General features: G+C 40.5%; 1 protein-coding gene across 4 annotated transcripts in view; it reads right to left on the bottom strand.

The window, feature by feature from the left end:
• SPAG6 (sperm associated antigen 6) overlaps positions 1–17,606 on the bottom strand; it is a 64,416-nt gene that overhangs the window by 31,181 nt on the left and 15,629 nt on the right. For 3 of the 4 annotated variants that reach the window (XM_029955794.1, XM_029955795.1, XM_029955797.1), the window contains exons 3-4: positions 12,698–12,864; positions 8,670–8,853 (exon numbers count right to left, since the gene is read on the bottom strand). In XM_029955794.1, coding sequence (XP_029811654.1) covers positions 8,670–8,853; positions 12,698–12,864 — 351 coding nt within the window. Of the gene's footprint in view, positions 1–8,669; positions 8,854–12,697; positions 12,865–16,564; positions 16,595–17,606 lie in introns of those variants that run through there. The other variant, XM_029955796.1, reaches the window with a different exon arrangement.

Genomic DNA, 17,606 nt, shown 5'->3' with positions numbered 1-17,606 from the left:
TGCCTTTTAATGACCTCAAAGCAGAGGTGCATGAATTCTAAGCCAGCGCTGTCCAACAGGAATGCGAGCCATGTATATAATTTAAAATTTCCTAGTAGCCACATTTAGAAAGCAAAAAGAAATAGGTGACATTAATCTTTTTTAAATATTTTAGTTTTTGAGAGACAGAGACAGCATGAGCAGGGAAGGGGCAGAGAGAGAGGGAGACACAGAATCTGAAGCAGGCTCCAGGCTCTGAGCTGTCAGCACAGGGCCCGACACGGGGCTCGAACCCACAACAGTGAGATCATGACTTGAGCCGAAGTCTGAGGCTCAACTGACTGAGCCACCCAGTTGCACCTAACATTAATTTTAATAAAATACATTATTTAACCCAATATATCCAAAATATTATAATTTGAACATGTGATCAGTATTCTAAAATTTTAAGATATTTCACATTATTTTTTTTCATATCGAGTCTTGGAACTCTAGTGCATATTTTGGACTTATGATACATCTCAGTTCAACTACTAAATTTTCACTAGAAATACTCAATCTGTATTTAGACTTCAAAAAGTTTACAGCTGAAAAAGTAGATACACATACTCAAGTTGTTTCAGTCATGCTTAAACTACTTCCAGTAATTGAACTGGTTATCAATTTTTAAATTTATATTAATTAGAAGTAGATAAAAATTTAGTTCCTCAGATGGCCTAACCATAATTCAAGTATGCAGTAATAACATGTGACGCGTGCACTACCATGCTGGTACAACTGTGGTTTAAATCAAAGGATGGGGCACCTGGGTGGCTCAGTTGACTGAGCATCCAACTTTGGCTCAGGTCACAATCTCACGGTTTGTGGGTTCGAGTCCTGCGTCGGGTTCTTTGCTGACAGTTCGAAGCCTGGAGCTTGCTTCCGATTCTGTGTCTCCTTCTCTCTCTGCCCCTCCCCAGCTCATGCTCTGTCTCACTCTGTCTCTCAAAAATAAATAAATGTAAAAAAAAAATTTTTTTAAGTAAATAAAATAAATAAATCAAAGGCAGCATGCCTGGGTGGCTCGGTGCCTGGGTGGCTCAGTCAATTAAGCGTCTGACTTTGGTTCAGGTCATGATCTCATGGTTCGTGAATTTGAGCCCTACATTGGGCTCTGTGCTGACAGCATGGAGCCTGCTTGGAATTCTCTCTCTGCTCCTCCTCTGCTTGCTCGCTCGCTCGCTCGCTCTCTCTCTCTCTCTCTCTCTCTCTCTCACACACACACACACACACACATTCTCTCTCTCTCTCTCTTTCTCTCTCCCCCTCCCTCTTTATCATTCTCTCTCAAATAAACTTAAAAATAAAATAAAATAAAATAAAATAAAACAAAAGAAGATATAGAGAAATTGCCAGTAATAGAATTATCCCACAAATAGTTAAACAACCACAGTTAATACCTTTCCAGGGCCAGAGGGCCTATCTTGAGCAAAATGCTTTGATACAATTAACTTATACTACATTTTTATAGCAAACTGCTTTATCAAAAGCTATGGATGAGAGCAAAGTGGGCCAAAAAGTTAACTGTGCAAAATCAGCCAGACAATGTGGTAATCATAGAGTAACTATTTTCCCTGGAGACAACAGTTTTAAGATTTATGGTAAGATAAGATGATGAACATGACTTATTTCAAAGTATAACTCTTTTTTAAGTAGGTTTCACATCCAATACGGAGCTGAATGTGGGACTTGAACTCACCACCCTGAGGTCAAGGATCAGATGTGTAACCAATGAGCCACCCAGGTGCCCCTCAAAGCACAGTTCTTATACTAACAAAGTCGTAAGCTTTTAATAAGTAAACTCTTGGAGTTGTTTGTGAAATGCTTAATTGCGGTTTCAAATATCAAATACCCTCTGACTAATGTACTTCGAGAAATTCAAATGTAAATAAACGAGGTTTTTTTTACCCTCGATATCTAACAGGTGTTAGAAGGTTTTATACACTAGTGATTGGAAAATAAACAAAAGCTCAAAAAACTATTTTGTTCAAACCCCCACAATAAGTTATGATATACTGTTCCAACTGCCAGGATACAAATACCGCTCTCTTTAGCCACTCAGCTATTTCTTGTGCTGATATTTTTCAACCAATAGAAAACAAAGCCTCAGACTAAAGAACATTAGGTGGCCTCGGGCAGAGGAAGTGTTTTGGTGGGTAGAGGGCTCTCCTTTCTCCCATAACTGTACTCTCAATGTCACCTTTTTTTATTTCTACGTCCAAAGTCTGTCCAGTGCTTATCTGGAAGTTTAATATTCGTAAGAACAAGCAAAACAAAGAGCCATGACAATTATTGCTTCTGGCCATGTGAGAAGATCCTTATACATCGTATATGGGTACAGCCTTTGGGCAGTATCTTCTAACATGCTTTTAAAGTTTTACTGCCCTTTCTGCAATGGTACAAAACGCATAATTCATAATTATTTTCCTTGGTCCAACTTAGAATCATGCAATGTTTTATACGCGCTCCTACGAGAGTATTGCACATGGCTGTTCAATGTGCCCAGCTGTCTGGATGACCTGAAAGTCTGTTTCAGTATTTCTATCTTAGACTGCAAACCCCTAGAGGTAAGATATTTGCTGACTACTTTGTAAAGAAGACATGGTAACATTCCACATAAGTGACTCAGATACTTTTTGATGAGCATAGCGATGCTGATGGTGATAAAGAAGTTGTTTGCTAGCCTCACATATAAAGTTATACGTGTCAGTGACTTAGGAGTCTGAGATTACAGAATTATATGATATTGCTCTATATCCTGAATTCTTAAAAAATGCACCAAAAAAAATCTCAGAAGGTTTTATCAACCAAGAGTTTATAACTTTAAAAATTACAATAAATAAAAATGCAGAAGAATTCACAACCTATTTGTTCTTTTACTAGCACACACACTAACCCTAAAAATGACTAACCAATTAGGTTAACTATTGAGTAAAGTTATAATTAAAGTGTTACTTTAACACATTTGGCCTCCATACCAAAAGAATGTACATAAGACATTTATTTTTGTTTTATCTTTTTTCACCAATGCTTAAATACATAAAAAAAAAGTTATTTGTGGAAGTCAGCGTTAGGATCAAAATAGTGGGAACATGTAATACATATAATCCCATATACATCACTTGCCTCCATGCCTATGTGTTTCTCAACCCCTCCAAGATAAAATAAGTTGTAAAAAAGTACAGAAATCTGGGGCGCCTGGGAGGCTCAGTGAGTTAAGCGTCTGACTTTGGCCCAGGTCATGATCTCACATTCTGTGGGTTCGAGCCCTGTGTTGGGCTCTGTGCTGACAGCTCAGAGCCTGGAGCCTGCTTCAGATTCTGTGTCTCCCTCTCTCTCTGCCCCTCCCCAGCTCACTCTCTCTCTCAAAAAATCAACATTGTTATCTACAGGCATCAGCAAAGACAGTTGTCTATAAGGGCTTTTAAAATAATTTTTAAAAATGTAAATCCAAGGTACTTTACGTACAGTGTAATCACGGTTTCAGGAGAATTTGGTGACCTGTCACTTGCATAGAACACCCAGTGCTCATCCCAGCAAGCACCCTCGCTCGTGCCCATCATGCAAAGAGCCCATCCCCCCATGCCCGCAGCCCCCAGTTTGTGCTCTGTAGTTAAGAGTCTCTTATGGTTTGCCTCCCTCTGTTTTCATCTTGTTTTTCCTTCCTTTATCTATACTCATCTGTTGTGTTTCTCAATAAGTCAGTCAGAGAAAGACAAATATCCTATGATTCACTCGTATGTGGAATTTCAGAAACAAGATGGATGAACATAAAATAATTTCTAGTTACCAGGCTTTAGTCCCCTTTGCCCCGCTGCCCTCACAGCCCAAAGTCCCTAGTTATCTCAGAGATTTGTCACTAACACGAATTTTTCAGAAGTAAATCACTGCTTCCAAAGCCTGTTCCACGGGATTTAGCCTACTGGTATTTAGAGACGAGTGGCATGAGCCGAATATTGCAAAAAGTTAGGATTTTTAAAATTCTTTTCTCTCTTATCATTTGGTCATTCTCTGCAAGACAGAAAAGAATCAGGCTGGCCAGCTTGCTCTGGATTCCTTCTTCGTATTATCTGCTTAGCAAACAGGGTAGATCTACTGCATGTTTCTGTAGGGCCCAAACCAGCCGGTTCCCGTCAGCGCTGCTCGGGGCCTCCCCCACCCCCCTGGCGCCATCTACCCCCCTGACGGCCACGGAGCTGCAGTGGGAACCTCTCATCCCATTCAGCCTATGGACCTCAGTCAAGTCTACAGGAGAAAGACTCACACATGTGGAAGCCAGCCCCCGGGGATTAACAACCGAGGACATGGCAACACTTTCAGACACAACCCAGGGCTTCACATGCAGGATGATGAGCCCTCCTACACTTCCTCACACAAGGCAAAGGAAATGCTCTGACAGGTTTTGAGTGGTTGCCAAGCAGTCCCACCTCGGTTGCCTTCGGGCCAGGATAAATCCTTCACGTCTCTGCTTCAGTTTCCTCATCTGTCTAATGTGAGAATTATATGAATAATTCAAGTGTTTTAGAGCACCTAACCAAATGTACTCTATTCCTCTTGGCCAGGCTGGAGAGCAAAGGTGACTCTCAGACAGCAAAAGCTGACAGGAGATGGCATATTTATCTAAAGCTCCCCAAATAGGGACGCCTGCGTGGCTCAGTTGGTTAAGCGTCTGACTTCGGCTCACGTCAAGATCTCACAGTTTATGGGTTCGAGCCCCGTGTTGGGCTCTGTGCTGACAGCTCAGAGCCTGGACCTTGCCTCAGATTCTGTGTCTCCCTCTCTCTCTGACCCTCCCCTGCTCGCACTGTCTCTCTCTGTCTCTCAAAACTAAATAAAAAACATAAAAAAAAAATAAACCTCCCAAAATGAACACTTAAGACTTATTTTGAGCCCAGATGTGGAAATCATTCCTATAAAATGCGTGCTTGGCTCCTCCTCCCTCACCGTGGCAGCCAGGCTATTGTTGTCACCTCAGCCCCACGTGCGCCCTCCCTGCTGCCACACCCTTGGCACAGTTCCCCGGAAGCGCTTCTCCATGAAGCTGCCGAACAGTAAGGAGGCCAGAGTGAGGCGGGCAGGGCAGGGGAGCAGGGCCTGCCTGGGGGCCTGCCTGGAGCATGGCCAGGTGCCCTTCTGGGCCCTTCTGCGTAGAAGTCCCACACCTGCAGAGACCCGTGGCTCCTTCTTCCTCTCCCCTCACACTCCCCGTCCACACGGGCTTTGTGCCTCACCCCTTGAATCTCCAAAAGCAAGACTAGTCTTTGGAAACAGCGAGAGGCTGACCCTGATGAGGTAGCTGTGTTCATGGGAGAAAGCTGCAGGGCGGGAGACTCTGGTGAGGAGGAAGGGGAGAGAGCCAATCTGAGAAGTTACCTCAGCTTTCACTAAAAAGCAGGGAAAAATATAAAGAAATAGCTCATTTATCTTCCAAGTGAGAGGTACATGTCTCAAGGGTATTCAGTAACTGGTGATTCAACCACAGAAATTTAATGCCAGGATTTATACAGAATTAAAAAGAAAAAACCCCACACCATTTCAGGTTGTTTATCCCCAGTTCCCTCTGAATTATCTGTCAAATGCTTTAAAATCTACATATAGAAGTCATTTCAGAAATTGTATTTTTCACTAAGAAAAAAATCAGATGATGCCTATTGGTTTCTCTCGACTAATTGTGTGCTTACTTTATTTTTGTTTCCTAGACACAAAGCATTTCCTTCTATTGCCCTTAAAGGTACTCTTTATTTATTTTGCGTCTCCACTTAAGGTTTATATTTCCTGACCTGTCTAATAAAACATTTTACCACTAATACTAAGAAAGAAACACTGAATGAGGGTCCTCCCACCAAGCTAACATATTCTATTTTTAGGAAACCATTGAAAAAGGAATCAGGTTATTTAGAGGTAAACCATCTATTTTCCCTGATTCAGGATGTGAATGATGGCTTATTGTCTTGCCTACTGGGTAACAATTCCCCTTCCTTCTGAGAAATCTATGCAGTAATCTCTTCTGGGAGCTTCTGGGTCCCAGGCGCCTAACTACTGTGAAATACTGAAATTATAGTGGGAATTCCATGTGGGAGCCAGATTATAGCAAGAAATTGGAATGGAATCCCTAAGACAGATCCTATTCATGAACTATAATCGTTTAGCCTCAGACGCAACAAAAGGGAAGTATGAAAAGGTTGTCCATAGGACCTTCCTGAGAGCATGTCCCTCAAAGCTCCCGAGTGTCACCTTTTCAAATACTCACGGTACAATCTGTTTGCCATAAGTTCCTCTGGCCAAAAAAACCCAAAACCAAAAACCAAAAAACCAAAAAGCACAACAAAACAAAAACCCAAAACTAAATATAGTGGTATAGTTTCCCCATGATAACCAGCTTCTGATTTAAAACACAGCCCTGGTTTCCTCAGTCAACAGATATGAAACAATAGTCCTAACGTGAGTCTGTTTGGAAAACCAAAACCCATGTATGAAGGCAATAATTTTAATATTGTGCAGTTTAAGCATGACAATAGCTTTTCTTTCTCGATTTCTTTTTGTGTACGTTTCTTTCCTTTCTGTCTCGAACAGTGTGACCGTCTTAAGAACCAAATGACACATCACCATGGGAGAGTGTCTTCCTGTTTCTGTTGTGAATTTCTTCTCTGGTGCTCTTTTTTTCTTTATGTTTTTTATCTTATTTTTGAGAGACAAAGAGAGACAGCACAAGCAGGAGAGGATCAGAGAGAGAGAGGGAGACAGAATCCGAAGCAGGCTCCAGGCTCCGAATTAGCTGTCAGCACAGAGCCTGATGCAGGGCTCAAACCCATGAACCGTGAGATCATGACCTGAGCCGAAGCCGAACGCTCAACGGAGTGAGCCACCCAGGCACCCCCTCCGGTGTTCTTTTAAGAAATATTGACTGATGCTGTTATGGGCAGTGGTTAACTTGGACTTTGGAATCAGACAGATTTAGACTCGGATTCTGGTTCCACAATTAACATAACTTCAGGTACCCTCTCTAAGTCATACTTTCTTCCTCTGTTTAACAGGCAAAGTAATACCTACCCTACGGGTCGCTACAATCGAAAGGGGGGAACGTATCTGAGCAAACTGCACACAGCCAGACACACAGTACTCACTCAGTAAGTGGTAGCTATTATTTTATGCATACATACACATTGAAAAATCTGGAAAACAAAGAAAATATATCCTTAATCCTATCACCCTAATAACACAAACGTAATTTATGTCCACATAAAAACTCATTTTTATGTTATTATGACTGCAATACATAATTTTATATATTTTTCACATTACAATCAGGTTACCCTGTTACCGCGTGGGATTCATAATGACCTTTTTAATTTGCCAAATGACATTCCATTAAGTAAACTACCATAATTTAACTGCTAAAGTCCTGCCAAATATAGGAGGTGTTTTGATATTACCAATACTACTACAACAACGTTAACAGGAATGTAGCTTTTTCATCCTGTGGAATTCTTTCCTGAGGATGCATTCCCGAAGCAGGCTTTTTAGAGTAACCACAAACTCTTTTGTGACTTACGTGAATTTTGCCAAACAGCTTTGCACAGGTTTATACGGTGCGTAGTGCCTCTGCCAAGGGGCCTAAACATATCCTCTCCAACCTTCAGTACTAATATTACTATTTTATATTAATTGAATAATTACCACGTGCTGAGTACTGTCCCAAGCACTTTGCCTATCTTACCTCACCGTGCTTTCAACGGTTCTCCGAAGTGCCTACTTTTAGCTACCCGCTTTTGCAGATGGGGAAGTCAAGGTTCAGAAAATTTAAAAGCCGTGTCCAAGGTCAGGCAGAAACTAAATGGTAGACGTTGGACTCAAACTCAGATCCTGTCTAATGCCACAGTGCTCGCGACCATTTAGTTGTATTTTTGATTTGCTCTTTTTCCCTTCCGAAGTAAGAATAATTGGGAAAAGACAGTTTCACTGAGGTTTCAATATGCAATTATTTGATTCCTAGCGAAGTTGATAATTTTTACACATGTTTAAGACTGTATTTTCTTGTTGTATTATTTGTTCATATTATTTAACATCTTCTGTAAAGTGGTGGGGACAATTTTATTTCCCGTATAATCTTTTCCCGTTGGGTCTGTCAGCATAAACTTCACCCAAGAGGTCCAGGCCCTTTGCTGATGTCATTAAGCTGTCGGTTTGTAAGAGAAAGTACTTCTCTTTCCCCTCCTTCCTGCCCAATATTAGCTCAATACACACATATTCTAGAAAGTTCTCACATCCATATCTTTTCAACATTACTCATTCATACACTGGGTCTCCTGCCTGGTTTGGCACACCACTATCATCAGAGAGACAAAAGACCCAAAATCCCCTGAAGGGTGACAGACTAAAATTTTATCACTGAACCAATTTACCAAGGTCTTTGAGAATCTATCAGTCTCTCCTCATCCCCCACTCCCGATTTCCATCTTCAAATTTCTCTTCTGCTGACTAATGTGAAGACTGAAGTGGGTAGGTTTTTTGGGAATTTATGATCCGAACCAACTGGCCATCATTCAAAACTTATCTCCCATAATGTATGGAAACATCATGAAAACTGCAAGACCAGATCTCCCTAATAAATCTAAATGTTAATAACCCTGCTCTCGAACGTGCACCGTTACCTGCATTATGTCTTGCGATGAATCCCAGCGCCGAGGCTGCGGCCTCCTTGACTCCAGGGTCAAAGTCTTCCAGGCAGATCACCAGCGTGTCCAGGGCGCCGCAATCCACAATCGCCTGAGCCAGCTGAGGGGAGTGCTTGCCCACGGCCTGTAACACAAAGGCCGCTGCTTTCTTGTAAAAACGCTGCAGTGATAAAAGGGATGAAACTCAAAGTGAATGAAGCGCTCATTAAACCAGAAGTTAAAACACCAAAGCCAACCCAGAAATGACATTAAATAGAGCTCAACAGCTTCGAAATACAACAGATGGAGAACATCCTGCAAACTCATGTTTCGGCTGCTTTGGTTCAGCGCTAAACTGAAGCGGTGCAGGTCGTCAATTACGTTTCAAATGCTTTATTCTGAAACAAACGTGCATTTGGAAGTTATGTAAAAGAAAACGTAAACATTGTATTTCCTACAAATGCCTAAAATCACGAGATTTTCTGTTTCTACGTTACACTGAAAAGTACTTGCTGGACCCAGGGGAACTCTTAGGTTGTTTGCCTGTGTGACGAGACTGTCTGCTGACAACTTCATTTCCTTTACTTGCCCTCAGTCTCCAAGCATGGTAGGCCTTTCACGACCTCAGTGGATCTTTCTGGCGTCCCCAGTTATCCTGAAATAACGACCGTGTTTGGAGTAGCCATCATCGGGTAAACATGAAGGTGAAACATTCATGATACCTTTTAAAACTTTTCCTGGTAAATAAACTAGCCAAACGAGAGGATATGTGTTACCTCCTCGGAGGAAAAAAAAAAAATTTAATGATAAATACAAATGACTTAGTATTGTGTGAATTTTAAGTAATGCTTCATATTTGTAATACTTTCTACATAAAAGTGTATCAGATTAAGAAATAATAAAGTAAAACTGAAACACAAGGCTAACATGTTTTTCTTCATATAGCTAAAAATAATTAAATGTATGGGAAGTGTTTGGCTATCACACTCACTCATGGTTAGCATCACGACACATTGGTCTCTTTCTTTTATTAATAGAACCCAGGTAATCCCCTGTTTTAGATTCCAAGTTTCTATTTCTTTACGGGGACTACTGAAAGTGACGAGGTGACTCCAGCACCTGTTTTGAAAGCAGGCTATTTACTTGGGCTACAAGATTAAGATAAAACAAAAATTATAGGAGAGAAAATGATATATCAAGTATATTTTAACATATTATGTTTCACAAATTGGTCTTTGTTGATGACATAAGAAATATGCTATGTTAATAATAATGTTTTGATTTTATATAGTTCTTTAGTTTCTTAAATGTTAACATAGATAGATATTAGTGTATGTTATCAAGTCCAACTTTATGTCAGTAACTGATGGCCAAACTTAGAGTTCAAAAGTAGCTACGTACTTATAATTGTGAAAAATTATGGTGCTACGTTTCCTGTCGTCACCTTCAGTTAATGTGACTTTTTATACGGCGGGATTTTCAGATCCACAGTTTACGGGGGCATCGATAGTCGCTGCTAACTACAGAGCCTGTAATTCACACCTTCTGATCTCATTTCCCTTCTCCTAATTTCTGCTTCTCGAAATTCCTCTCTTCTCTCCCATTCCTCACCAAAGAATTGCCTTAAAAAAGCCACACACACACACACACAGAACAAGCCACACCAGAGGACTTTGTACCTCATAAAGAAGAGATTAAACCCTGTGAGAAGTGAGCTAAGGGACTGGTGGGTGAAGTGAAGACTGCTCTGCACGCTCACTTTCTCCTCACTCCTGCCCTGGCACTCTGGTCTCTTTACGACTCGAGCACGTTCAGTCACATCTAGAAAACCTCTCCTGAGGACCTGCTTTGTGGGGATCCGAAACGCAGACCCCGCCCTTAAAAGAAGGAGCTAAGAGTCCAGGAAGAACAAAGTCTAACAGTGTTTGAGGACGGAAGGGACACCTGTGAGAAAAATAAAATTTCTGAGGCTCTTTGTAGAGATAAGACAGGCAGGAAATGAGTCTTCAGTCTCTAAAAATATGGTAAAAATTTGAACAATTGGGATTTATTTTTCTTATGGTGAAATACACATACCATTTACCATTTGAACCATTTTAAAGTGTACAACTCAGTGGCATTTAGCATAGTCACAATGTTGTGCAAACGTCATCATCTAGTTCCAGAATATTTTTCTCAGCCCAACAAGAAGCCTCATACATGTTAGGGAGCCACTCATCTCCACCCCCCGGCCCCCAGCCCCTGGCAACTGCCAATCTGCCTCTGTCTCCATGGATTTGCATATTCTGGATATTTCCTATAAGTGGAGTCATGCAATCTGTCGCCTTTTGTGTCTGGCTTCCTTCTCTCTGAGTGGGGTTTTCAAGGTTGATCCATGTTGTAGCCTGGATCAGTACCCTTTTATGACTGATAATATTCCATTATATGGATTTACGACGTTTTGTTTATCCAGTCATTCTTTTGTTCTAGTGAATAATGCTGCTATAAACATTTGTGTACAAGTTTTGTTTGAACACCTGTTTTCAATTTTTTGGGAAATCTGACCAGGAGTAGATTTGCTGGGTCACGTGGGAAGTAGTTTTAACTTGTCTGCCAGACTGTTCTCCAGAGCAGCGGCACCATTTTACACTCCTATCAGCAAGTGCGAGGATCCCAATTGCTCCAATCTTCACCAACGCTGTTCTTTTCCTTTGCTTCTTATTATGGCCATCCTCGTAGGTAAAGTGGTATCTTGCTGCGGTTCTGATTTGCATTTCCTAATGACTCATGTCATCAAGCATCCTTTCATGTTGCTTGGCTACGCGTGTATCTTCTTAGGATAGATGTCTGTTCAAGTCTTTTGCCAATCTTTAAATTGGATAGTTTGTCTTTTGGTTACACAAAGAGGAATTTAGTTTTTAAAATGTGTCAGGAAATGTATATCCTGGGGCACCTAGATGGCTCAATCCATTAAGCATCTGACTCTGGATTTTGGCTCAGGTCATGATCTTGCAGTTCATGAGTTCCACCCCTGCAATGGGCTCTACACTGACAGCACGAAGCCTGCTTGGGATTCTCTCTTTCTCTCTCTCTACCCCTTCCCTGCTCATGTTTTCTCTCTCTTTCTCTTCCAAAATAAAGCAATAAATTTTTTAAAAAGGGAATATACATCCTTAGGTTATGATAAACTAACAAAATGGAATAAAGAGACCAATACCCTACCTATAGGAAGGTCCTTACCATTATTAGGTGGCAGTGTACAGAAACAGAGTACAGAGCAAGATAGGAGGGAAAATTGTGGCACTCATAGATGACCTTGAAAAGGACTGCCGCGCTTGCACACTTGTATGAAATGCTTTATCAAACCTGCCATTATACATGTTCTCCTTCCTTTTGTGCGCTTCTCTCCCCATTTGCTTCCAAGCTGTCTCTTACAGTGGCCACTCACCAGATTTGACCTGCATGTAAGGATTGCTGAAAACAACTCTTTATTTGCCCAGGGATCCATGCACCTCTCTAAGACTGATCCTACAAATTTAAGACTCCCATACACAGAAATATTGCCTTATATAATTAATTTAAAAATTGTGTAGGGGCGCCTGGGTGGCTCAGTTGGTTAAGCGGCCGACTTCAGCTCAGGTCATGATCTCTTGGTTCATTAGTTCGAGCCCCACATTGGGCTCTGTGCTGACGGCTCTGAGCCTAGAGCCTGCTTCTGATTTTGTGTCTCCCTCTCTCTCTCTGCCCCTCCCATGCTCATGCTCTTTCTCTCTCAAAAAATAAATAATAAAATATTTTTTAAAAATAAATAAAAATAAAAACTGTATAATCTGTTTTCTTATATTAAGAGTAATTAGGGAAAAGCTGCCTATCACTTCTAAAGTACAATACCCTAAAGATACTATTTATGTGCAGTTCAAAGAATTAAAGGTTGTATTAACATCCTAAAATTCGAATGCCTACAAGTTTGCAACTGGACCCAAACGAGTGGATTTTTTTAATCTAAAAAATATATGTTAACTTATTTTTTTTTTTTTAGGTCTTACGTTCTGTTCTGCCAACGAGTAAACAAGCTGTGGAAGAATGTCGCCCTTCACAACTGCTTCTGCCAGGTCGTCGTTATAATTAGCCAGTCTCCCAAGAGCCAGCGCGGCCGTCTGTTGAATTGTTGGGACCACGTCTAGAAGGAGAGGCCTCAGCAAAGACATCACACCTGAGTTAAGTTGCGAAAGAACAGAAGTCAGCAAAACTTAAATGAAAAAGCAAATACACAATTCAGCATTTGTGACGATGAGAAAAGGATGGGGGGAAAATCAGTAAAAACACACACATTTTTTCACTCTAAACGAATGGGCTATTTAGAGGCCTCTAACTGGCCAAAACAGAGAATAGTACAACCTGTAATTATCAAAGTAGCAGCACAGCATGAAAACAAGAAGGGCTTTGGAGTTAGGTTAAGGGTTCAAACGCCTGATTTGGCAAACAGTGGCCATGTGACCTGGCGGGACTGTCGTGAGGAATGTGGAGAAAGACTGGAGCTTGGAGTCTGATGCCTACCCAGCATGGGGCGGGGGTGGAGGGGGGGGGACGGGAAGTGTCCCCCAGCCTTTGTAAATTCTGTCTTTCAGGGCGCAGTTTAGGTCCTGTCATCTCTATATAGTTTTCCTTTTTATTTTATTTTTTCCTGATTCCAACTGTTGGGTCTTTTCTGTGATGTCAACTAAACTTCAGAGTGTATTTCAGAAATTTTATGAGGATCTATCTCAGAGCCAGGGGATTAGGAGGGCCATTTGGCAGGGGCCTCTCACTCATGAAGGGATGCAAATTAAGATGTCTGATATTACTCCAAAAAAACACATTCTTTGAAGAAAGGAAGTATTGTGAATTACCAGCTCTCATAATATTCATTCCTGGGTTGAATACACAGAAAGTACCCCATCATCACAGCAATCAGAGTAGAAGTTGGCTTATATTCATCCAGTGCTTATTATACACACACACTGTTTTAAGGATTGTTTCCCATTCACTGAACTGTCATAAAAAGACAATGAAGTTGGCCCTATTAGTATGTCTATTTCACAGATGACAAAATGGAGGCTGAGAAAGGTTAAGACATCATCACAGAACTAATGAATGATGGAGCAAGGTTAGAAATTCAGGCATTCTTCACTGATAACTGCTGAAAAAACGTGTTCTGAAAATTGAGGAGGTGAAGAAAGACACATAAAAAATTATTGCCATTTTGGTCATTTGATTGGATATTCCAACTCTTTATATTAGCTTTGCCTTACTGTAAAATACCCAAAATAGTTAACTGCTATTTGGGCTCTAATGATGTTGTTTTTGTCTCAGGTTACAAGAAAGGTAATGACGGGGTTCAAACTGGAATAAAATGCCCCTTGACTTTGTAAACTTTACTTAATTTGCAGCAGGAGATTCAACTTGATGTTATTACATCTTTTCTTTAAAAACATACTACAGTGACCTAGAAAAGCAAATATTATCAATATTCTTTTATAATGTTATATCCAGAAACATGCAAAATAGAATAAAAGGAAAGCATTCACAATAACACTTAGGATTAGACCAATTTAAGATAAATAGTTACCACCAAATAGCATAAGCAGAGAATAATGATGCTTATCACAGATACATGTAAGGACGTGATCCGTGGCTCTTCAGTTTCCAGTTTCATTTAGTGATTATTTTTATGGCAAGGGTGGCTTGGTGAGATGGCCATAGATGAGACCACAGTTGTAAGTTTGAGTCCTACTCAGGCTGGTTAACTTTGCAGGCGCACAGCACACCTGCGCACGCCTGGCTCGTAGCTCATGTTCAACAAATTGACATGTCTATGCTCATAAGTGTTGCTAACACTACTATCTATGCTTTCTATAGAGATCATTTCTTTTTAAAATTTTTTCTAACATTTATTTACTATTGAGAAACAGAGAGAGACAGAGCATGAGCATGGGAGGGACAGAGAGAGAAAGAGACACAGAGTCTGAGGAGGCTCCAGGCTCTGAGCTGTCAGCACAGAGCCCGATGTGGGGCTCGAACCCACGAGTGGTGAGATCATGACCTGAGCCAAAGTCGGATGCTCAACAGACTGAGCCACCCAGGCGCCCCTGTAGAGATAATTTCAGAAATATCTCACAAAAACAAGCTTAAAGTGCAGAAGATGTATTAGAGTGACCTCCAAATGTTAACGTAGGTTCTTTCTAGAAAGTTGGATTGAAAACAATTTGCTGATCTCATTTGTAGTTCCTTTACTACTTGACTTCTTTCCTTTGGTTTTTTAATTGTGGTAAAGTTTACATGCACAAAAATTGCCATTTTAACCATTCTGTAGAGCATAATTTAGTGTAATCATCACCGCTCTCTGGGGACTCCCAAGCTATTTTCTTTTTTTTTCTAATTATTTTTTTAAGAAAGCTTTTATTTTTTTTAAGTTTTTTTTAATGTTTTATTTATTTTTGATACAGAAAGAGACAGAGCATGAGAGGGGGAGGGTCAGAGAGAGAAGGAGACACAGAAGCTGAAGCAGGCTTCAGGCTCTGAGCTGTCAGCACAGAGCCTGACGCGGGGCTTGAACCCACGAACATGAGATCTGACCTGAGCCGAAGTTGGACGCCTAACCGACTGAGCCACCCAGGCGCCCCTCCCAAGCCATTTTCCACAGAAGCTGTACCACTTTACATTCCCACCAGCAAAGCACAAGGATTCAAATTCCTCCACATCCTTACTTATACTTGTTATTTTTTATTTTATGTTAAATAATAGCCATCCTAGTAGGTATGAAGTAGTGCTTCGTTGGGATTTTGGTTTCCGTGTCCCTAGCACTGGTGATGGTGAATATCTTCTTGCATACTTATGTGTCGTTAGTACATGTTCTTTGTTGAAATGACTATTTGAGTCATGCACCCATTTTTAAATTGGGTTGGTTGTAGTTGTTGAATATAACTTGATTTCTTAATAGCAAATATGGATGATTTTCAGTAAATAAGGCAATACTCTACAAAAACAAGAGCTAAATTTGTTAACAAATGTTTGAGTTTCATAATACATAGAGAAGGCCAAAAAATATGAAGTGTAAGTATGCTTAGAATAATAGTTTTAAAAGAATCACAATTGGGGCACCTGGGTGGCTCAGTCGGTTAAGCCTTCGACTTCAGCTCAGGTCAGATCTCACGTTCATGGGTTCGAGCCCCGCATCAGGCTCTGTGCAGACTGCTAGCTCAGAGCCTGGAGCCTACTTCCGGTTCTGTGTCTCCTCTCTCTGCCCCTCCCCCTCTCATGCTCTGTTTCTCTCTGTATCAAAATAAATAAAACATTAAAAAAATAAAAGAATCACAATTATGGTTCATGTTTTTTTTTCCCCGATGATTCTGGTATTTCCTTTTTTCCTCCTCATTGGATATGTGTGTGTGTGTGTGTGTGTGTGTGTGTGTGTGTGTGTGTGTGTGTGAAGACAGTGGCTTCTTGTCTTTTGAAATATAATTGGAAAATCAATTTATACTGGGTCATTCATCCTAGCTATTTTGAATTAAATCTAAAGAACTTTTAACTTTTATGGTAAAAAAATTAAAGAATGAATTCATCTATCTGGGCCTATAATATTTAACTTAGTTGTGTTTATTGTTAATTACAGTTTTTAGCTACTGTACCATACGTCTCCCGATTTTGGAAATTTTCAGTTTGTAGTTTTAGCAGTAAATTATTTTACACACATACACCCCCCATACAGGTATGTCACCCGTCCATATATTCAAAGGAATGCTTTGCTTTGTATATTTTCTCCTCCATCCTTCTTCCACATCTGGCCCAAGAAAAATAAGATCAATAAAATGACACGCCATTCTTCTCCTTCTGTCCCTGTATATAATATCGAAGTTAGGCTTCTGTCCAGTTACCTCTGCTCTATCATTGTCTTCCTGTGTTCCTTGGTTCAGACAGTAGCACAATGGGACCTCTGAGCATTTTTAAATCTATACACCTATAAAAGTTTAAAATATCTTTGTTTGAATAAGGTCATTTTATTAGAGAAAATACTGCCCCAAATTTCTAGTCCTTTAATTGCCTCTTAGTGCTTCCCAATCATCAGTCCCCAGGGCCATGTTTTTATCCCTTACACAGATTAAGCATGAAGACTTTGTTATTCTAATTACAGGTCTGTCCTAAAAACACAGTGGTAATGCAAGAGGACCTGAGGGAGGAAGGTAGTAAGGGAGGGAGAAAGGAGAAAAGAAGCATGTACAACATAAAGAGAAATTTTTCCTTACCTTCCTTTCCGCTTGGAGTCCGTGGTGATCGATCCTTGGTGAATGAATGCATGAAAATTTAGAATCCATCAATTACAGCAGTTTGAATAGTTGCTACATTCTCTGATAAGCAAGGTCTCTAGTGACAGTTAATGACCTCGCTGAGGTGTCTACTGAAGGACCCAACAGGTACTATCTAATGTTAAAAATAATTCACGTACTGTACTCTAACATCTATAAAATAATTCTGTCTCCTCTATAAAAACTGATTAAACGGTGTGAAATGTCTCTAAAATGTATAGGATAAATCTTTACAATCTTTCCCCTCCCAACTTTACGGCTCTGAGTTTCTTTTCTATTCTTCTTCTCCAGGGCCACACTGAAGACCTTGCTTCTAATCCCTACACTGCGATTCCAGGTAGGCGAAAACAACAACAAAAACAACTTTGCTTATCGTTCAAAACCTGGACCGGGGTTTACCACCCGGCAGGCACTAGGATTATACAGATGAGCAAAGGCAGCCCCTCCTCGCAAGGAACTAATAATCTAGGCGGGCACATGGTAAACTGGCCTCAAAGTAATAACAACTCTTTTCTTTAATTCCTTTTAACGCAACACAGGCCTAATTACTTTGGTTTTGCACACCAATTTCAGATGCAAATCAGGAAGGATATGTCAAACAAAAAAATCCCAT

This window comes from Suricata suricatta, chromosome 10 (assembly GCF_006229205.1).
Source record: "Suricata suricatta isolate VVHF042 chromosome 10, meerkat_22Aug2017_6uvM2_HiC, whole genome shotgun sequence".
Lineage (NCBI taxonomy): Eukaryota > Metazoa > Chordata > Mammalia > Carnivora > Herpestidae > Suricata > Suricata suricatta.
Note: the sequence above shows the minus strand (reverse complement) of the source record. Positions and strands in the feature narration are given on the sequence as shown.